General features: G+C 67.8%; 1 protein-coding gene across 2 annotated transcripts; it reads left to right on the top strand.

Moving 5' to 3' along the window:
• Window positions 1-796: 796 nt before the first annotated feature.
• AATK (apoptosis associated tyrosine kinase) lies at window positions 797-21,306 on the top strand. Of its 2 annotated transcripts, none has more exons than XM_038165328.2 (14): window positions 797-952; window positions 10,247-10,380; window positions 11,246-11,387; window positions 12,259-12,338; window positions 12,628-12,746; window positions 13,196-13,283; window positions 13,481-13,614; window positions 14,272-14,356; window positions 14,949-15,070; window positions 15,255-15,404; window positions 15,555-18,714; window positions 18,820-18,985; window positions 19,085-19,312; window positions 19,491-21,306. In XM_038165328.2, exons 1-14 carry the CDS (start codon window positions 874-876, stop codon window positions 19,517-19,519), a joined length of 4,716 nt encoding a protein of 1,571 aa, XP_038021256.2. In that variant the 5' UTR covers window positions 797-873; the 3' UTR covers window positions 19,520-21,306. The 2 variants fall into 2 exon arrangements, with proteins under 2 accessions (XP_038021256.2, XP_038021253.2); XM_038165325.2 differs by lacking the exon at window positions 797-952 and adding an exon at window positions 8,357-9,188.
• Window positions 21,307-21,333: the final 27 nt, after the last annotated feature.

The following is a 21,333-nucleotide window of genomic DNA, read 5'->3' as shown; positions in this document are numbered from 1 at the left end:
CCCGTGGTCCCCATGGGGGGGTCAGGGGCCGGGGCAGGAGCATCCCAGCACGGATCCATCGCGATGTCCCTTGGGGGGGTCCCTGCACCGGGGGGTGGTGGTGGTGATCGGGACCCCCTGGGGGCTGTGGGGCTGGGAGCTGCCCGTGGTGGGGGTGATGCTTTGGGCTGCCCCCCCCCCGTGTCTCAGGCACGTTTTGGGGCTGCAGCCCCACGTGCAGGGGCTGCGGCATCGAGCGCCCGAGGCCGGGCTGCGCTCGGGGGGCACCCAATTGAGGGGAGCCCCCACTGCAGGGGGCTGGCTTGGGGGGTGGGGGTGCTGCCAGTGGGGGGGCTGGGGTTGGGGTCCTGGTCCTGTAGGGGGTGAGGTGGAGATGGGGGGCATGGGGGGGTTGTAGGGACGGGGTGTGGGGGCTGCGGACCCACAGTGCGCCCCATCCCACCCGTCCCATCCCACCGGTGTCGGGTGGGTCAGCGCGGCCACAGCTCCGCGGGGGGGGCGCTGCCTGCACCGCCGATGGGGGGAGAGCTTCTGGGGCTCCTTCCCTCCTTAGGGGGACCCACTGGGGGTCTTCCCCTCCCCGGGGGGGCCCCGTCGGGGCCGCGCGGGGGCGGCGGAGACGCGCCCCGACCCCTCTGCGTGCGGGGGGGACCTCGGGGAGCCTCCACCTGCCGCCCCCCTCCTCCTCCCCCGGTCCGTCTCCGGTGCCCCCCCCTCCCCAAATCCCGCTGGGTGGGGGGGGCGGCGGCGGCGCGGCCCCTCCCCGGGGCAGGGGGCGCGGGGCCGCGGCCGCCATGGAGGAGGAGCCGCCGCCGCCGTGCCCAGCGCGGGGCCAGCGGCAGCCGGCGGCCGGGAGGCTCCCCCCGCCGAGCCATGGGCCGCCTCGCCGCCGCTGCCATGTCGGCCGCTTTCCTCAGCCCCAGCCTGGCCTTCAGCTCCCACTTCGATCCCGGTGAGTGCCGCAGCCCCCCCTCCGTGTGTCCCCCCCCACACCGCGGGGCCACCCGCCCGCCCTTCGCCGGGCACCGGCAGCCGCGCTCCGTTGCGCACCGCCCCGCATCGCCCCGCAGCTCCCTGCATCGCTGCAGCCCCTCCGCATCCCCCCCCCCCGAGCAGCCCCGGCTCCCCCCGGCTCCCTTCAGCCGCCCCCCGCATCCTTGCAGGGGTCCCCCCGCTCCCCTGCGCTACCCGCACCCCCCGTTCCCACCGTGTGTCCGACCCCCCCGGGCACCTCTGCATCCCCCGGGCTCGGTTTGCCGGCACCCAGCACCCCGCATCCCTCACCCCGCACCCCCCCGGCCCCCCTCCCGTCCCCACTGCCCGGTGGGTGCCGCTGGGGGCCCCGCTGGGCGGCGATGAATGAAGCGTTCCCTCGCCTCCCTCGCCTCCAAATGTCAGTGCGCTGCCCTCCCCTGGCTGTGCCGGATGGAACCGAGCCGCGGGGGCTGCTCCGCGGGGGCGCAGCTCCCCGAGCGCCGCCGCCACCGGGCGCCGTTGCGGTCCGGGACCGGGGCGCACCGAGGGATCCCCGGGACCGCGCCGCCCCCGGAGGCACCGGGGCAGCTTCCCCACGCCGCCGCCCCCCCCGGCCATGCTTCTGCCGGTCGCAGGGAGGAGGAGGAGGAGGAGAACGGAGCCCGGGGCTCAGCGCAGAGCCGCCGCCGCCGCCGTGCCGGCTCGGTGCCGGGTGGGCACGGGGAGCCCCCGCTGGCGTTAGGAGGGCGGCGGAGGCCGGTGAGGTGCGGGGGGTGTACGGGGGGTGTGCGGGGGTGTGCGGGGCCGTTATGTAAGGCGTCGTGGCGCGGCCTCGCTCGCGCTGCAGCTGCAGGAAGGCTGCGCACAGCGCGGAGCGGGGCTGGCTTTTGTGTGCGCTCGGGGCTGCTGCGGCGCGGGGCTCCGGGAGCCGGGGCGCACAGGGAGCCGGCTCCTGGCCTCGGAGCCCCCTCCCCGTGTGGCTCGCATGTGCTGGGGGCACGGGGACAGCTTCGCGTGTGGGATCTGACCCCCGGGAGCAGGCAGCGGGGTGGCAGCGCCCCAAATCCGCGGTGACCCGCGGGTGCCAGCGCGTTGGCACCGTCCCTTTGTTTGGCAAAGCTGGGGAAGCGGTGCCAAAGCTCGGCACCGAGCACCTGCTGGCGGCACGACCCGTGCCATCGTGCCTCCAGCAAGGTCCTCGTGCCAAGGAGACCGAGCGCTGCCCTCGCTGGACACGGCTCAGCTCTGGGTGTCAGCAGCGGGCTGCACAACCCGGCCACACCGCGTCCCCCTCATCCCCTCCTCGCATTTAGGCTGCGCCCCCCCTGCTCACCAGGAGCTGCCAGGGGCTGAGGCTGTGGAGGGATTTCATAGAATGCTAAAATCTCCTGAGCTGGAAGGGATATTTCGACGTGAAGCAGCCCCGGGATTTACCCGGCCGGGTCTCTGCTGGCGGAGACTTGGTTCTCAGCCTGCTCGGTATTGATTTGTGTTAGGGAGGAAACCTCTTTTATTTGCATCTAAAATGTGGCAGCGCTGGGAATGAAGATGTATTTACTGTCCTCGTCCTTCGGTATGATTTTTCTCCGGGTTTTCTCCAAGCGCCCAATTTGCCATGCTAATCCCGTCAACCTGGGGATTTGCAGGGCACGTTTGATTTAAAAATCCTCCTGCAAGAAGGTTTGCTGTCGCTGCCTATTGCCATGCTGCGGAGCGCGCTCCCGAATCCGGGACTCTGCTGCTGCTGCTGCTACGACTGACACCCACGATTACCGTCAGGGAAAGAAATTAAAGGGGGGAAAAACGGATCCTCTGCTTCACGGGCTCGTCATCTTGGGTGTTTGGCAGCACCTCCTGTCTGCGCGGCGGCCCTGATTTTCCTGCTGTTTGCTGGCGCCTGCACGGAGCAGGGGGAAGCGCTTGGGGGGCACAGCCTGGCACAGCGGGCAGGGGACAGGGCCCTGAGGGGACCAGCGGGGACAGTGCGGGGACAGTGCAGGGACGGTGGTGGCACCTGCTCCATCCTCAGCTTGTGCCATTAGTGGGACTGCTTGGCTGCGCCCCTGCCTGTCCCGACCACCACGTCCCCGTTTGTTTTGAGGCCACAGAAGCTGCCATCCTCTCGCCATGAAGTCTGTGGCAGCTCCGGCAGTGACGTGAGGATGTCCCCCCCCCCTGCTCCCCGCCTGCCCCCGGCTCTGCCGCTGCCCTGGCTCCCAGCCTGGACTTCCCCGTCTCAGACCGAGGAGCACGAAATTTTGAAATCGTGAGAAACGTCTCCTCTTCCCCTGCCCAGATCTCTTCTTCCCCTTTTCTTTCCGAGCAGCGCACTGACGGCTTTTTAATAACGGAAGAGCAAGCGGAACCGCTGGGTGCAGGGCCCCAGTTGGTGTGCTGGGAGGCACTGGGCTGCTGTGGTGGGCAGCACTGGGGCCGTGCTGGGGCTGCTCCATGCCCATGGAGCTGCCGGCACCATCGGTGCTCCATGGCCGTGCAACCCGAGGGGAGCAAGTCAATTGGGGTCCCACTCCTGGACCCCACATGTGTCAGGGCAGTGAGGGCTTAGGGGGACTCTCCGCAGCCCCCAAAACATGGGTGCGTGCTGCAGCCCCCTGCCCCAATGACAGGGGGCTGGGGGGAGCGCAGCGGCAGAGGGGCCGAGCCCCCAGTGGCACCAGGAGCCCCAAATCCCCCCGGCTTTGCCCGGTGCTGGGGGGTGAGGGCAGGAGGGTGGGACACCGGGGGGGGACGTGGGGCAGGGAGCTGAGCCTTGGGGTGAAGGCAGCTGCTGTGGGGGCGGCGTGACACCCGGCACAGCTTGGGGAGCTGCGCGCCCACTGGGCTGCACCTCTCCTCCAGCAGCCGGTGCGTGGAAGGTGTCAGCGGCACGGGGCCGTGTCCGTCCGTCCGTCCATCCATCTGTGGAGGCCAGGGTGAGGGGCTGGCAGTGAGCCCCCCCCCCCGAGCCTCGCAGCTGGGCTGTCGCTGGCAATGGCGTTCGCGCAGCACCGCAGTGCAGCAGGGCAGCTGGGCCCCGCGCTGCGGGAGGACGGAGCCAGCCGGCAGCACCGCTCCCCCGGGGGTACCCGGTGGCTCTCTCTCTCTCTCTCTTTTTCCCCCCCCCTGCCTCCCTTTCTTTCCCCTCCTTCCCTTTCTCGGCTTGCTGCTCCCTCCCCGCCCCGCGCGCTCGGGTGATTCCGTTCTGGATGGCGATACGGATCCCTGTCAAAGCCAATTAGGAGAAATTAATACGCTGAGGCTGAAAGGGCTCCGATCGCGGCGGTGACTCACGGGCTCCCTGCCCGGCTCTCCCCGTCCGGGGGACGCGAGGTGCCAGCACCGGGGACGTGGGGCAGAGCTGGCACCGAGCTGCAGGCACGGCCCCGGTGGTACCGGGGGGGGGCTGCCTCCAGCTGGGGGGGCTGCGTTTGGCTGGGGTCTCCTGGTGCTGTGCCGTGTCCTGCCCCGTGGCCGGGCTGTCAGAGCGGTGCCGTGCACCTCCCAGCCTTTGCCTCATTTGTTTCCTGTGCTCCTTTTGAGCCCTCGCTGATTCCTGGGGCTGGAAAATCCCCGCCAGGTCGAGCTCCTCTCGCACCCTGGTCCCAGTGTGCCATCACCGTGGGTGATGCTCATCCCACGTCTGTGCCTGTCCTTACCCCATGCGGCTCTGGAAGCCCAGCCCGAGCTTGTGAGGGCTCTGGGAGCTGTGGGGTGGGGGGAGACCTGCAGCTGCTCATGGTCTCTGCTCCCCTCTGGCAGCCCCATCCCCAAAAAGACCCCATCCTTTTGGGGCCAGGCTGAGCCTTGGGGACCCTGCGGGACGCAGCCTGGAGCAGCTCCTGGACGGGGCAGCCCCGGGGAGGCCGGAGGGCGCCGGGGCTCACAAGGGAGGGAGGGCAGCCGTGCTGACACAGCTTGCCTGGGGACAGCAGAACAAATCTCCTCTGGGCATTAATCTCCCCAAAGGCCCTGAGGAAGCGTTGTCTGAGCGTGCTGCTCGGCTCTTGTAGGGCAATTACTGCTCCAACAGCGTTTGGCATCGCCAGAGCTCAGAACCAGGGACCAGCCTGAGCGTGCCGGGATCCTTGGGGTGGCCTGGAGGGGGGTCTCCATCCCAAATGGCGGCCGCATGGATGGCACGGGGTGCTGGGGCCGCTGCTCAATGGGGCTGGGGGCTTGGGGGGGTTTGCTGGGGCTGGTCGAGGGGACTGGGGTGTGTTGGGCAGCACTGTGAGGGTTTGGCCGCCGGAGGAAGCAGGAGCAGGTTCAGGATTTCCTGCAAGTGGCCGTGCCTGCAGCAGGGACGAGGGGAGCGAGCGCCGGGGGCCAGAGGCCCCGTTTCCGTCCCCTCGCCTCTCCCAGCCGTGGCCGCTGCCCTCCCTCGCCGCCTGCTGCTGTGTTTGTTTCAATGCTGGAGCGAAGGAAAGTTCTGGTGTGGGGGCAGGCACTGAGTGGGGTGCAGCAGAGCTGGGCTCTCGGTGTGTGCAAGGAGAGGGGGACCCCGGGGTTGTGGGGGCTGTGCACCCGCAGTTGGCCCTGAGTGGCCATCCTGCTCCTGCTTGTAGCATCCCTGACACCCTGCAGGGCACCAAAAATGCTTGCTAAAATCCCATCCCGTTAATTTTCGGGGTCTCTTCCCCTTGCCCGCTGCAGCCGGAGCTGTTTGGAGACCTGTGGGAAGGGGCTGGAGGAGCTGGGGGAGGCGTCGCGCAGCCGAGCGCTCCGAAACTGGGGCAGGCAAAGGGGAGCTCCCCAGGGCCGGGCACAGCGCACGGCATCGGCCCTAAAAATCAGCAGCACCCTTCCCTGTGGCTGGGGGTGGGCAGGGATCCTGCCTTTCTGCCTGCCCCCAGGGCACCCCCGGGTGTCCCCGAGAGTCATTGGGGCCGCCCGGTGCTGCTCCCAGCCAGAGGTCAGAGGCACGTGGGGATGCGCTCGGCTTCAGCCTCTTGCAGGAGCCCTGCTCGCCTCTGTCGCCCGTTTTTGGAGCTGAAGCTGCTTGTTTCATAACGTCGCCGAGCATTTCTGATAAAAATAGGCTGCCCCGCTCCACGCGGCTTCGCTCCCGCCGTTACGTAAAGGCTGCTTCGCCGGCTGCTGGGAGCCTGCTCCTGGCCTTGCTCGTGGTGCTGTGCCCGTGGTGCCGTGCCCATTGTGCCGTGCCCACGGTGCTGTGCCCGTGGTGCCGTGCTCATTGTGCCGTGCCCGTGGTGCTGTGCCCGTGGTGCCGTGCTCATGGTGCTGTGCCCACGGTACCGTGCCCACAGTGCCATGCTCGTGGTGCCATGCGCATTGTGCCATGCCTGTGGTGCTGTGCCCATGGTGCTGTGCCCGTGGTGCCGTGCCATGGTGCCCCCCCACCAGCACACCCACCCTGGTGGCACCGCACAGCCCCCTTTGGGCACAGGGCACGGCAGCAGCGGGCACCCCCCTGCGCTCTCCTCCCTCGGGGCAGCGCGGGTGCTGAGCTCTCTCTTGCCACCCATGGCGCAGGGCACGAGGAGCCCTCATCCTGTGCCGTCCCCTGGGATTTTGCTTCAGCCACGGCCGCGGGTTTGCTGTGAGGGAGCCGGAGCTGGAGCCGGAGCGTCCCTGCCGGCGTGGGAGGCGTTCCAGTGATTGCCTTCAGGCCTGATCTAACACACGGAGCAAGGGAATGTGATTTAAATCGTCAATTAATCTCGCTCCGTGTGCTTTTTTTTTTTTTTTTTAATTATTATTTTCTCAGAAGAAGAAGGTGGAAGCTGCCCGTGGCTGGCGTGCACCCACTTGAAATGCGGGGCTGCAGCGGGAGCGGCTTTGATGGAGGAACTTGATTTTTTTGTTTCTAATCACGCTGACGCGCTCGGTGTGTGCACAACAATGATGCAGCTCGGCCCGCACTTATCGCAGCCCTAATTTTTATTTCGTCACGTTAGAAAATGATGGATGATCTTCTTTTTATTTTCCATCTAATTATTTTTTACTGCTAATTCATCCCGAGCTGATAAAACCAGAATGAAGAGGCACGAATCAATCCTTTTAAAACCCTTCTGCGCTGGTTAACTGAGCCCGCGTTAGGAGACACACGCGGGGAGCAGCTCATCGAGGCATGCCTCGCATTTACAATTAAGATCTGGTAAACCCCGGCCATGCTGACGGGGTGGCACTGCTGGGAAAAGGTCTCCGGGGCTGTGTCGGGTGCTGCGCCCTCGCACCCCAGGTTTGGGAGCCAGGGGAGCACAGCCCTGCCTGTGGTTCCTGCGTGGCTGCTGCCGGATCCACGGCTCTGGTGGGTGACCCTGCCCCACCGTGCGCCCGGGTGCCTCAGTTTCCCTCCGGGGCTGCGAGGAGCAGCCTCGTGCCGGCGTGCTAAATGGCAGCGGGCGGCTTCTTGCTGCCTGGATGCATGTGGGTGAGCAGAGCGCTCATCCTTTGAGGTGTAAAATTGCTTTCCTGGAAGCTGCCCACAGATCCGGGCCCTTCGTCTGGCCGGGGATTAAAATTTTACCAGGACTGTGCTTGCGCCAGGAGAGCAGCTGGACACGGTGCTGGGTCCTGAGAGTTTGAACCCAGCGCCGCACCCTGCCCGAATCCAGCTCCAAAACCTGCCCCCCTGCCCGAATTCAGCCCCAGCACCTGCACCCTGCCCGAATTCAGCACCTGCACCCCACACCCTGCCCAAACCCACACCCAGCCCTGTACCTTGCACCCTGCCCAAACCCACGCCCAGCCCAGCACCCTGCCCAAATCCAGCCCCAGCACCCGCACCCTGCTCCAACCCGCACCCAGCCCTGTGCCCTGCGATCCCAAAAGGGCTCCTGCTCCCCGTTGGATCTTGTCCCACTCCCTTACACCCAGTGCCGGGGAGGGTCCCTGGGGCAACGGTGGGGTGACAAAAGGGGTCTGAGTGCCATGGGTAAGGGGTGTCCCCATTGTTCTCCCCCAGCATCCCCATCCTGCAGGCAGCAGGTCCTCACTCCATGCTGCAGGTGCCCTGTGGGGAAACTGAGGCACGATAAAGCAGCTCAAACAGCACCTCCAGCAAGGGGCTGGGGGACGGAGAGGGAAGGTGTGGGGGGGGGGCATCTTGGCTGTTTGCCCCAGCGGGAATGGAAGGAGTGGGGGGGTGGCCACTTGGGCAGGACCCCCTCCTGCTGCCCACGGGGCTGGGGGTGCGGAGCCCTGCGGGGAGCCCGGGGGCTCTCCCCTTCCGCACACGTCAGCCCCGTTCCTCGCCCGCTCTCGCCGGGCAGAGGCGAGCGGCGGCGGCGGCAGCATCCCCGCGCGATGGCTGGCGGAGCGGCCGCAGGCGCTGGGCGAACGTGAGTCAGCAAAGGAGCCGGGAAGGGCTGAGCCCTCGGCTGAGGGGGCTCAAGGGGAGGGGGGGGCTGCAGGCTTTCCCGGTGCCTTTTAAGAACGGGATTTTATTTTATTTTTATTTTTTTATTTTATTCTTTTTTTGGGGGGTGGGCGATGCAACAGGGTGCGGGGTGCAGCAGCGCACGCAGAGCCGAGCCCCCACGGGTGCCGTGGAGAGGGGCTGGGGTTGGTGCCACGCTGGGGGCTCTGCTGAGTGTCACCCCCCTGTCCCCTGCTGTCCCCCCCCTCCCAGCATGGGGCTGGGGGCTGTGCGTTGCCTGCCTTGCGGGCAGCGCTGGAGCATCCCCGCTTGGGGGCTGCCCCCCCAGTGATGCAGCAGTTCCCACTGCCTTTCCCGGCCAGGCTGGGGGTGCACCGAGCTGGCTGCTCTCAGCGTGACCCCACGGCGAGGCTGGGCTGTTGTGGGGGGGGGAGCTGTGGCTGGGAGGGTCCCACGGGACCCCCGTGGCCTGGAGTGGTGAGGGGGGGTTCATGGAGGTGCCAGAAAGCTGTGCAGGGCTCCCGGCCCTCCTGGGGGGCTGGTGACCCCCCTCCTGCCCCTGAGTGGCCCCCCAGCCCCAGCTCTGCCCCCCCCAGGCTGCTGGTGCCCGGCCTTGGTGCAGGGGCTGCGCGGTGCCAAGGCTGGGGAGGGATTGAGGCCGGTTACAGCTCCCACACCGCCAGTTGTGCAGGTGGGGAAACTGAGGCAGGAGCGGGCGGCCCCCCCCGCGCCTTGTTTTTTTGGGCTGGTTCATCCAAAAAGCTCCATTTCCCGAGCTGTGGCCTTGGGGCGGCTCAGCTGACGGTCCCTGCTGGAAAGGCTTCTGTCGCCGCGCTCCGCTCCCCTGTCGGCGTTCAAAAGGCTCTGCTGGGTGAGTCATTTTCTCTCTCTCGCTGTCCCACTATCCAAGGAAAATGGTGACATTCGCTGTACAAAGTGTGTTCACCATGGAAACGGGCTGAAAGCAGAGAGAATGCCACCCCCGGCTCCTCCCAGGTTTCGGCTGTGCATCGCCGAGCCTCAGAAGATGGCTCTGGGGCTCCTCGGCGAGCACCGACCCCGACACCAGCTCCGGGCCGGCCACGCTGCGAGGGCACGGGGCAGCCCTGGAGTGGCCGTGCGGGGCGAGCGGGGCCATCCCCAAAACCCTCCTGCCCTTCAGGTGCCTCCCCAAGGGCACGCGGTGCGGGGGCAGAGCTGTGCCGGTGGTGCCAGCCCCGCTCCCTGCCCGGCGTGGGGCTGCTGCAGGGAGAAGGTTTTGGGGTCGGTGATGGCACAGCCCTGGGGCACGGGGACGCGCTCGGTGGTGCCGCTGCAGCTCCCCGTTGGGGTTTTTTTGCTTCCTCCTGCCACAATCCGCCGGTTGTTCGGGAGGCTCTGGGCAGAATAGTAATGTGGCAGCTGCCTGGCCGCGGGCGCACCGAGGGCTGGCAGCTGAGGGGACGTGGTGGGGGCTGAGCCCCGCGGGGTGGGAGGGATGGATTTGGGGTTTCTGTGCCGGGAGGTGCGCGGGGAGCATCCCCGTGCCCCATAGGATGTGGTCTGGGGTTGGTGTGGGGTTTGGGGAGGTGGGGCTGGGGCTTGCCCGGTGCTGTTTGCCCCCTGATGGAGCTGGGCAGGGCGCGGGGAGCTGTCGGTGCCAGCAGGAGCAGGGGTTTGGGAAGGCAGGGGGGGACCTGGGACCCCCAGGCTGGTGCATGGGGTGTCATTGTCACCGTGTGGGTACCACGCATGGGGTCTCTGCCCTGTCCCCCTCCATGCGCTCCCCTCCCTCTTGTGGCCCCGAGCTGGGGGCTCAGCAGCGCTGGGAGCCTGTGAGCAGTGCCCCCACCAGCACCACCCCCAGGGTGCATCCACAGCCCCCACGCCGGGCAGGGCCCCCCTCCTGGCCTCCCTGGTCCATCTCCTGACCCCCCCCTGTCCCCGCAGACGGCACCCCCCTTAGCGAGCTCTCCTGGTCCTCCTCGCTGGCCGTCGTGGCCGTTTCCTTCTCCGGGCTCTTCACCTTCATCTTCCTCATGTTGGCCTGCCTGTGCTGCAAGAAGGGAGACATCGGCTTCAAGGTGAGCACCGGGGGGGGGGGATTAGGGGTGGGCAGGGGGGTCCAGGTTGCTGTGCAGCCCCCGTGCATCCCCCCGGGCTCAGCATCACCGTGGGCCGTATCCTGACCCTGTGCCGCACGGTGCCGGGATGCTGCAGGGCTCAGCATCACCTCGGGTCGTATCCTGACCCCCCCCCAGGGCTCCCCGCTGCACGGGGCCAGGCCATGGCATGGTTAAGGGCCGGCCACAGTCCCACCCGCACGCCCCCGGGGTGGGAGGCACCCTGACCTCAGAGGCACAGAATGTGCCGAGAAACACTTTTCCCTAATTGCTGGCATTTTTGTGGAGGCTTGCGGCGCCCGCGGCAGGAGGGGGGTCAGGCAAGGAGGGAGGGGGGACGCACGCTGGGGCCCGTTGTGTAACCATCCCACACCGTCCGGAGCACCTCTCCGTGCTGCAGGGGAACAATGAGCCCCCTCGTGCCCCCCTGCTGGCTATATAGGGGCGCCGAGCCGCCGCCGGGCACTACCCGTGCCCGGTGGGTTGTGGCGCACGGCACCCCGAGGGGCAGCGCTGCCGGCGGCGTTGGCAGCACCATGAGAGGCGGTGGGGCAGGGGCAGGGCGATGCTCACCCTCACCTACCTGCTCGCCAAGGCGGCTTTTGGGAGCCGGGCGCTGGATGGGTGCCACCACCAGGTATTGGGGCTGGGGGCTGGGGCAGCGCCTGGTGCTGGGGGGAGCTTCTTGGGGTCTCCGTGCACGGGGCTGTGCGATGCGCAGGGGGCGTGGGGGACGTGGGGCAAGCTGCGGGGAGCCTGTGGGGTCAGTTGTCTCTGCTCGGTGTGTGTCCCCCTCCCCTGCGCGCCCCCCTCCGCCCCGGCCCAGGAGTTTGAGAACGCCGAGGGGGACGACTACGTGACGGAGTTCTCGGCCCAGGGCTCGCCCGCCCCGCAGCATGGCCCCGAGGTTTACATCCTGCCCCTCACCGAGGTCTCGCTGCCCATGGCCAAGCAGCCGGGGCGCTCAGGTAAGCCGAGGGGTGGGCACCGGGACCCCCCTGTGCGCCCTGATCCTGCACCGCCGTGCCGTGGGGTGGGCACGGGAGGGGTGACCCCAGCCAAAGGGTTTAACCAAAGGGTTTATTTAGCCAAAGGGTTTAGCCAAAGCAGCTCCTGGGCAGGGGGGGGATGCCGAGGCCCCTCTGCGCAAGGCAGCACCCCAAACCCTCTCCTGGCACCAAGGGGAGCGGTGTGCATCCCCAGCGGGGTGCAGCGGGATACGGAGTGCCCCATCCCATGCCATCCACCAGCCCCAGCCCTGCGTAAACAAGGCAGTGAGTGGGAGAGGAATCCAGGGGGGGCCGGGGGGGGGCTGGGACCGCTGTGCCACAGCCCCCTCGCTCCCATTGTGGCGTTCCCCGGCTTGGAGAATGGCAGCAGTGTGATGGGGCCGGCGCGGTGCGGGGCGGCGCAGCACGGCCCAACAATGGCCCCATTGCTGCACCCCTTGGCATGGGTGCCTGGGGGGGCAGGACCTGCACTGGGAGGGGGCCGGGAGCAGGGGGGGGGCTAAATGCCAGCGCTGCAGCTCGGCTGTGCTCTGCTCTCCCCATCCCTGGGGAGGAGAAGGGGTGTGGGGACGGTGCCCGGGCACACCGGTGCCCCACATCCCGCAGCCAGCACGACCCCGAGAGGATGCCCGGCAGGGAGAGCGCCCTGGCTGCGGGGTGCCTGGGGCTGCCCCCCCCCATGATGAGGGGACAGCAGCCGGGGACAGCGTGGGGTGGCACAGCGGGGGCACTGGGACTCGGCCGGCACCGGCGGGTAACGGGGGACGGGTTGAGCATGGGGGCGCAGGGCTGTGGGGGCGCACGGGCAGCTGGATGTGCCCCTTTACAGTGCAGCTCCTCAAGTCCGCGGACCTGGGGCGGCAGAGCCTGCTGTACCTGAAGGAGATCGGCCATGGGTGGTTCGGAAAGGTGAGTGCCAAGCCGGGGGGGCAGAGCCGGGGCTGTGGGGGCACGGGGACGTCGGGATAGTGGGACATCGGGATAGTGGGATATCAGGATAGTGGGATATTGGGGCAGGGGGATGTCAGGACACCGGGGCACTGGGGCAGGGCATGTGCCAGATCCAGGGCTGCTCTCGTGCCACGCCGGGACGGGGGCTGCAGGGGGCTGCGCGTGCCCGTCGGGATGCCAAACGTAGGTTTAGGGCCGGGGATCGCTGGTGAGGATGGAGCGGGACGCCTCTGCCCCTTGCCCCGAGGTGTTCCTGGGGGAGGTGAACTCGGGCATCAGCAGCACCCAGGTGGTGGTGAAGGAGCTGAAGGCCAGCGCCAGCGTGCAGGACCAGATGCAGTTCCTGGAGGAAGCGCAGCCCTACAGGTGGGTGCGGGGTCGCTCCGTGGTGCCGATCCTGCGCCGGGCACATCCCCAAACCACGGGCTGGCCCCCCCCGTGTCACATCTGGCTGAGCAGAGCTGTCACAGGGAAGGTGCTGGGTGCCTGGCTGAGCTCTCCATGCAGCACGGCTCCGTCCTGGGGCTCGCTGGCTGCGGGGAGCTGCTGGTGCCCAGCCCCGGCTGCGCTGAGGTCATGGGCACGGAGGGAGGGGGGCACGGAGCTGGCCTGTGCCCTGCGAGAGCTGAACAAATGCCCCTTTGTGGCGTGTCCTGGGGTGCTGGGACACAGTGGTACCCGCTCCCGGCCCTTCCCGTCAGCCCTCGCTTCCCAGGGGGGCCCCCCCAATGCTGCCACCCCCCCCCACCCCCAGCTCCGGCTGGCTCGGTGGCAGCCCCGCGGTGCCAATGTGCCCCTCGCTCTGCCCCTCGCAGGGCTCTCCAGCACACCAACCTGCTGCAGTGCCTGGCCCAGTGCGCCGAGGTCACCCCGTACCTGCTGGTGATGGAGTTCTGCCCGCTGGTGAGTCCCCCCCTGTCCCCAAGGAGCCACTGTGGGGCTGTGGCTAGCCCCTGTGGCCACTCGAAGTGCCAAAAGGCGTGCCATCGTGGTGGGGAGGCACGAGGCACGGCTCTGCCAGGCTTGGCACGGCTCAGCCGAGAGCAGAGCCAGCTGCTGGGGCAGGAGGGCAGCGGGGTGACGGTGGCACCGCCCCACAGGGTGACCTGAAGGGATACCTGCGGAGCTGCCGGGGGGCCGACACCATGGCCCCCGACCCGCTGACCCTGCAGAGGATGGCGTGCGAGGTGGCCTGCGGCGTCCTGCACCTGCACAGGAACAACTACATCCACAGGTAGGCTGCCTGGGGGGGCGGGGGGTGAGGTTGGGCAGCCCCCCCAGGACGCCGGCGTCCCCCCAAACCTCTGCTCCTCCTGCCCAACAATATCCTGGTGCTGAGTGAGTTGCACACGGAGACTCCAGCATCAGTGATTTTGTTGAGGAAGGGGAGCGCTGCCATCGGGGCCACCCCACCTGAGCCGGGCTGCTCGGGTGCAACCCTGCGAGCGATGCTGTGGCTGCGGGGAGGGTCGTGGGGGGCACGGCTGTGCTGGATGGGGGGGTCCTGGGGGCATCCCAGCCTCGGTGGGCCCTGCGGCACCTGGGGGGGGTCTCCCCGTGCGGTCCTGGTGTGCGCCCCAGCTGCGCGCACCCCCTCCAGGGCTGGTGCCAGCAGGGGTAGGAGGTGCCCGGGTGTGCGTTGCTCGGGGAACCTGCTTTCTGCTCGGCTCGGCGCCTGACGGATGGACGGACGGACAGAGGCGCAGCTGGGGCGCAGCGCAGGAATTCCTGCTGTGCATTTGCTGCCTGGTTTTATCGGCACGCCCGGCGCTTGGCCGCCGCGCAGCCACCCCACTCCTGCTCCTGCTCCCCACCACGGTGCTGCCCGGGGTGCCCTGTGTCCCCCCCCTACCCCTCGGGGGTGGTGACAGCGCCGAGGTTTGCTTGGCAGCGACCTGGCCCTGCGGAACTGCCTGCTGACCGCCGACCTGACCGTCAAGATCGGGGACTACGGGCTCTCGCACTGCAAGTACAAAGTAAGGCTGGTTTGGGTGAGCAGGGGGGGCAGCGCTGGGCTTGGGTGGGTGGGGGGCTCAGGGACACACACCCCTCTCCAACCCTTCCCTGCCGTGCCAGGACAGCCCCTGCTCCATGTCCTTTGCTGGGGCAGCGGGTGGGTGCTTCCCCGGAGACCACCACCCTGAGCTGTCCTTGTTGGCTCGTCCCCAGGCAGCCCAAGCTCCGTGGCACGAGCAGGGCTTTGCTCCCAAAAAGTGCCTGGGCTGGATTTTCCCCTTGGAAGCTGCAGAAATGGCAGGGCTGGGGCTGGGAGGCAGAAGGCGAGCAGTGGGAGGAGGCTGGGGGTCTGCCAGGGGCTCAGGACGGGGAGACAGCGGGAGCAGGAGGAGAGGGAAGAGGCAGAAAGCAGGGGTGGGCAGCCTGGAGGAACGGCACGGTGGGGCTGGGGGCTGCAGAGGGAGCAGAGCAGGTGCTGAGGGGCTTGGGGTGAGGTTATGGGGTGGCACAGTGGGGCTGGGGGGGTGTGGGGAGGCTGGCGTGGTGCTGTGGCCGGTCCCTTACGCGTAGGTTTGACGTTCTCTTCTCGTACTGACCCTGCATACTTGGCAGGACGACTACTTCGTGACGGCCGACCAGCTCTGGGTGCCGCTGCGCTGGATCGCCCCCGAGCTCATCGACGAAGTGCACGGCAACCTGCTCATCGTGGACCAGACCAAGGCCAGCAACGTCTGGTGAGCAGGGCAGGAGGGGGCGCAGGGGGGGCTGCTGCCGGCACGGCTCGGTCTAGAGGCACCCGGCACCCGCTGACATAAGCAGGACACGTCGGGGCGCATCGTTTGTGGGGCTGCGGGATGGTGGTGGGATTTTTTTTTGGGGGGAGGTACCCGTGTGCTCAGCATCCCGCTGTGCCCGCAGGTCGCTGGGCGTCACCATCTGGGAGCTGTTTGAGCTGGGCAGCCAGCCCTACGACCACTACTCCGACCGCCAAGTGCTCGCCTACGCCATCAAGGAGCAGCAGCTGAAGCTGCCCAAGCCCCAGCTGAAGCTGTCGCTGGCGGAGCGCTGGTGAGCGCATCCTGCCCCCTTCCTCTCCATATTTCCCCGGGGTGTGGGGGTCTTTCTTGGGGTCCACCCCGTGCCACGGCTCCGGCACGGCGAGGCGCTGCTGGGGCCGGAGCAGAGTGGCCGTGCTGAGCCCCCTGTTCGCCACGGCAGGTACGAGGTGATGCAGTTCTGCTGGCTGCAGCCCGAGCAGCGCCCGACAGCCGAGGAGGTGCATCTGCTGCTCTCCTACCTCTGCGCCAAAGGTGCCACGGAGGCCGAGGAGGAGTTCGAGAAGCGCTGGAACTCCATGAAGCCCAACAGCAGCGCCAGCGGCAGCCACCACGGCGCCGAGCTCTCCTCCTTCCCGCTGCTGGAGCAGTTCTCGGCCGACGGCTTCCCCTCGGACGGGGACGACATCCTCACCGTGATGGAGACCAGCCACGGCCTCAACTTCGAGTACAAGTGGGAGCACACCAAGACCGAGCACTTCCAGGCCCCCCTGGGGTCCCTGAGCCCCAGCAGCGCCGCCCGCTACCACGACCTCTACTACCCGGCCGCCTCCGCCGGGCGCCTCAGCCTGGGGGTCTCGCCCTCCTGCTACGAGTGCAAGCAGCCCGGCTGCCCCGGCCTCCCCGCCCCCGGCGTGGTGCCCATCCTGGGCGCCCACAGCCCCTCTCTCGGCAGCGAGTATTACATCCGCATCGAGGGGCCAGCCGAGGGCAGCGCCGAGCTGGACTACGCCATGTGCTCCTACAGCCCCGAGGGCGAGCGGGGCTCCCCGCGGCCCCCGTCCTGCTGGAGACCCCAGGGCACGCGGGGAGGCAGCACCTACGACTCCGACAGCAGCCCCACCGTCTCCCTCAGCATGGAGCCGCTGCTGGGCCACGCGCCAGCGGGCGAAGGCTCGTGGGAGTGCGCTGAGTACTACCCCTACGCCTGCCCGGGGCAGGAGCAGCGCGGCTACGAGCCGTCCCCCGGCCACGGGGCCGAGCGGTACCTGCTGGAGGATGAGCACAACGAGCCGGGTGGCAAGGACTGGCCCGTGCCTGGCTTCCAGCACAGCATCTTTGGTGACCCGCTGGGTGTCTCCCCCTCGGTGAACTGCGCCTACAGCCCCCGGGGGTACGGGCAGCCCCCGGGGCAGAGCGCAACCCGGCCAGACTGCGTGGCGCTGGAGCTGGGCGACGACAGCCCCCCGGGAGCCCCCCACCCGGAGGGTGCCAGCCCCCCGGCCCCACAGCAACCTTGGGCCTCCAACAGCTCCTCCAACAACAACATCGGTGGCAGCCCGGCCGCCCGCGAGCCCGGGGACAGCTGGTGCTACCGCCGCATGATCACCTTCCGCGGGCTGATGGCCAAGCCGCTGGGCACTGTGCCGCGCGGACAGCCCCAGCTCGGGGGGTCCCCACCGGGCCTCGATTTTCGCCGCCCACGGGGGCAGGAGCAGGCCCCCGGCACGGTTGGCAGCTCCTCCCCGTGCCGCTCGCCCTCCCCGCGGAGCCAGGCCTGGCAGAGCCGTGACTCATCAGCCTCTGGCTGCTCTCAGACGGTGGCGATGGCGCTGGCTGGTGGCCCCGGCACGCCACGGGGTCCCGGCGCAGCCCCAGCAGCCGTAGCCGGGCCCCAGCCGTGCCCGCAGGATGCCCGCCCGGCCGAGGGCACGGAGGGGAGCAGCCCTGCCCGCAGCCCTGTGCCGTGCGCCACCGCTGCGCTGGGGCTGGGGGAGGCTGCCCCCATGGCTGGCACCGCTGCCCCAAACCCTGGGACCCCCACGGAGCCCGGTGTAGACGGTGCCCAGCCTACAGCGGAGGCTGCTGAGGCACCGGTGCCCGGGGAGGCTGCTGCAGACAGCAGCACGTGTCCTGCCAGTGACACGGACAGGACCCCGGACAAGACGTTTTCCAGTGCCAGCTTCCCCGCTGGGGACGAGGGGAGCGACGAGGACACGGCGGAGCTGACCTCCGGCGTCTTCACCGACTTCTCCGGGGACTACATGGAGAGGGTGGACATGGCCCCGGCGTTCAAGTCCCTGCAAAAGCAGGTGGGGACACCGGATTCCCTGGAGTCCCTGGACATCCCCTCCACAGCCAGCTCCTGCGAGGTGTTCAGCCCCACCGCCTTCGCGCCCGCGGGGCAGCCCAAGGCGCTCGACAGCGGCTACGACACCGAGAACAACGAGTCCCCCGAGTTTGTCCTCAAGGAGCCCCACGAGCCCCGAGAGCCAGAGGCTTTTGGCCAGCTGGGGAAGCCGCCCCCAGGGTTGCCGGGGGCTGAGGGCGAGGTCCCGGCCCCCGAGACGCGGCTCTCGGCGTCCTTCAGCACCGAGCTCCACGGCCTCTCCGAGAAGAACCCGTACCGTGACTCTGCCTACTTCTCCGACTACGACACCGAGGCCGAGCGCGGCCCCAAGGATGACGAGGACAGTGACGGGTCCGACAGCCCGGAGGCAGAGAAGGAGGGGTCCCAGCCCCACGCACAGGACCTGGCACAAGCCCCCGGGCTGGGCGAGGACCCGCTGCACCCCCCAGGAGCCCCCGGGAGCCCCCCGGCAGCGCCCAGCACAGCGGAGGCATCTGAAGCACCAGATGTCGGGGTCTCTGCAGGGGACTGGAGTGGGGCAGAGGCTGGGGATGCCCCGGCTGGCCCCACAGCACAAGAGGCTGGCACCGACCTGCGAGCCATGGGGCCAGGCCCTGATGGAGACACCCCAGGGGTCTGCAGCGTCCCCCCGGGCTCTGTGCCACCCAAGACTTTCTTCTTGTCCCCAGTGCCAGCGAGCCCCGAGGAGCCAGCACCAGGCAGAGGGACCCCCGAGGCTGAGGGCATCCCCGGACTGGGGGGGGATGCGTCCGGGGGCGAGCAGACTGTGTCCCCCACGCCAGGGCTGGGGGAAGCGGGGCTGTCCCCAGAGGGCACCGGGGTGGGCATCGCCCCCGGAGGGGACGCGCCAGGGGGTCCCAGCACGCCGCTATCGGGGGGTGAGTCACCGGTGCGCTCCCCCCCGGGGCTCTCCCTGCTCCCGTGCACCCGGGAGCCACGGCCGGCCACCTCGGAGCGCCGAGAGGAGCCGGAGGAGGAGGAGGAGGACACGGAGGACAGCGACGAGTCGGACGAGGAGCTGCGTTGCTACAACATCCAGGAGCAGAGCGAGGAGAGTGAGGAGGAGCCGGCGGCTGTGCCCATCGTGGTGGCCGAGAGCCACAGCAGCAGGAACCTGCGCAGCCTCCTCAAGATGCCCAGCCTGCTCTCCGAGGCCTTCTGCGAGGACCTGGAGCGCAAGAAGAAGGCTGTGTCCTTCTACGACGATGTCACCATCTACCTCTTCGACCAGGTGAGGGCAGAGCCTAGGTAGGGCGCACGGTGGTGGGCACGGTGCGGGGGCGCTTTGAGCCCCGGGCTTGCCACCAGCAAGCCAGCAGCATCTCCTCCTTCCCAGGAAAGTCCCACGCGGGAGCTGGGCGAGCAGAGCTTCCCGGACGCCCCCGAGCCTTCAGGGCAGCCCCCGGCCAGCGGCAGCCCCACGAGCCCCACGAGCCCCGCCAGCCCCACGGACAGGCTGAGCGCTTCCGATGACTCCTCGGATGGCAATGCCTCAGAAGAGAGTAAGGGGGCAGTGGGGGCACCAGGGTGGCGGTGGGGCCGGGCGGGTGACCCCCCCTGCACGGTGGGCTCAGCCCCAGCCCCCTCGCTCTGCGTCACAGGCGGTGGCTTCGAGTGGGACGACGACTTTCCGCTCATGCCGGTGAAGCCGTCGCTGATGTCCTCGCTGTCGGGGACGCCGGCGGAGCCCGACCCCTCCGTCCCCGCGCTGCTGCCGGCCCCCAAGCAGGTGCTGCCCCTCCAGTTCTCCCGTTTCACGGTCTCGCCTGCCCCGGTGTCCCGCTTCTCCATCACCCACGTCTCCGACTCGGACATGGACTCCATAGGAGGTGAGGTCCCGCCGCGTGCCCACCCTGGGGGTCCCCATCTACCCCGCAGGGCCACCCCTTGCAGCCCGGACACTCGGTGCCCTGTGCCCCCTCGGGGACCAGTCACCCCTGGGCCACCTCATCCCTACGAGCACTGTACCCAGTGCCCTGCTCATGCCGAATCTCTGCTCCTTTCCAGGCAGCAGCGAAGACGGTGACCGGGAGTGAGCCACCCTGGGTGCTCAGCTGCTAGCGGCACCGGCACCGGCCGGCGGCCACGGAGGACAGACAGGGGCAGAGCCGGAGTGGGACCTGGCCCGGGTTCATGGCACCGAGCTCCGATTTTTTTTTTTTTTAAGGGGATTTGGTCGGAAGGAGTTTTTGGGTGCTGCTGCTGGTCGGAGCCGGGCACGGCCCGGGGCGAGGCGGTGGGTGCCGGCCGTGCGTGCGCGAGCGGATGGCTGCGCGTGTATACATAGATATATATATATAGACATATATATATATAAATTAGAGCATTCACGGGGTAGTGCCCTGACCTTGCTAACATTTGCGGAGTCCCCCCCACCCCAGTGAAGACCCCCACCCCTTTGGCTTCTCGCCCACGTGTGCTCCCGAGGCGGTGTTTGTCCCCACACGTCCCCCCTGTGCCGTGCACCTCGATGTTCCCCCACCTTGTCCCTCCCTGCCCGGGCTGGCGCTGGCTCTTGGTGGCTGGGGAGGGGGTCTGGGGGGGTTACAGGGGGTGCAGCACGGCTGGAAGGGGCCGGGGAGCTCCCAGCCCTCGCGTTTTGCCTGGTCCTTCTGGGGAGCAGCCCCCGGTGTGGGGAGGGATCCCCCCAGGGGGCTGAGAAGCTGGGGAGGGGGAGCGCCAACCCGACTATTTTTGTATTTAAAGAAAAGGAAAAAAAATACTAAAAAAAAACAAAATCAAAAACAAAACTTGCTGTTGACAGAACTCACATTGACGCGGTTTTAAGTTATTGTTGCCAAAGAGATGTAAAGAGTTTGTGGAGGCATTTGGGGGAGCGGGGGGGGGGGGGGTTTGCGGTTTGTTCGTTCAGGGTTTTTTTTGTTGTCGTTTTCTTTTTTTTTTTTTTTTTAATTCATTTAAGGCTTAGGATAATTGTGCAATTCCAGCTTCCAGAAGGAAATGGGACTAAGCGGAGCTGAGCGAAACCTTGAAATCAGGGCTGTTTCCTTTGGGGCCAATAGACCAAACCCTGAGGTGAGAAATGCCGCCCCCAAACCCAGACCCTCCCCAACCCCTCCCCGTGTCCTGCAGCCCGGGCTGGCTCCCGTGGGTGCGTGGGGTGAGTGCACACACAAAAACACACACACACACACGCACACGTGTGGCTACGTGCCATGGGGTGGGATGGGGGCTGCTTTTGGCCCCGGGGGGGGCTCGGTGGTGCAGCACCAGCCCATTCCCCAGCATGGCACAGTAAAAATGCCAGGGGGTGACCTCGCACCTTCTCCAGCCCACCCTGCGCTCGTGCCTGCTGCCGGTGCCACGTCCTTGTCCCCCCCCCAGGGATGAGTGGGGTCCCCAGCCCCAGCCCCGAAGGCCGGGGAGGCTGCGCCTGCCCCGTGCCCTCCCTTCCTAATTTACCCAGCTCAATCAGTGCTTTAATTAAGCGCTTTATTTCAGCTCCAACCCACCCCTAACCCCCTGTCCCCAGCCATGCCCTCGCACCAGGCTCCCTGCTTTGCAACCAGGGGTGCTCAGCCCCCTGCCCACCCCCTCCCAGCCCTCCCGTGTCCCCCCCCCCAGCCCAGGGTTTGGTCTATGGCGTGCGAGGCAGCTGCCTCTGGAGGGCAGCATGAGAACAGAGCTGTGTGCGGGATTATTTTTTTTAAACCAGAAAAAGGCGATTATTATTACATTGTATATTTTACCAAATACGGGTCATAACTGCTGTATTTTTTAATCAGTGCTGATTTCCATACAGCTCCCAGCATGCGTGTCAAACATCATCGGGCCAATAATAAAGTTTTTAAAATATCCTTAAGCCGTTTGCTGCCCGCATCATTCCCCG

Source organism: Anas platyrhynchos, chromosome 19 (assembly GCF_047663525.1).
Source record: "Anas platyrhynchos isolate ZD024472 breed Pekin duck chromosome 19, IASCAAS_PekinDuck_T2T, whole genome shotgun sequence".
Lineage (NCBI taxonomy): Eukaryota > Metazoa > Chordata > Aves > Anseriformes > Anatidae > Anas > Anas platyrhynchos.
This window is presented reverse-complemented; position numbering and strand designations above follow the sequence as displayed.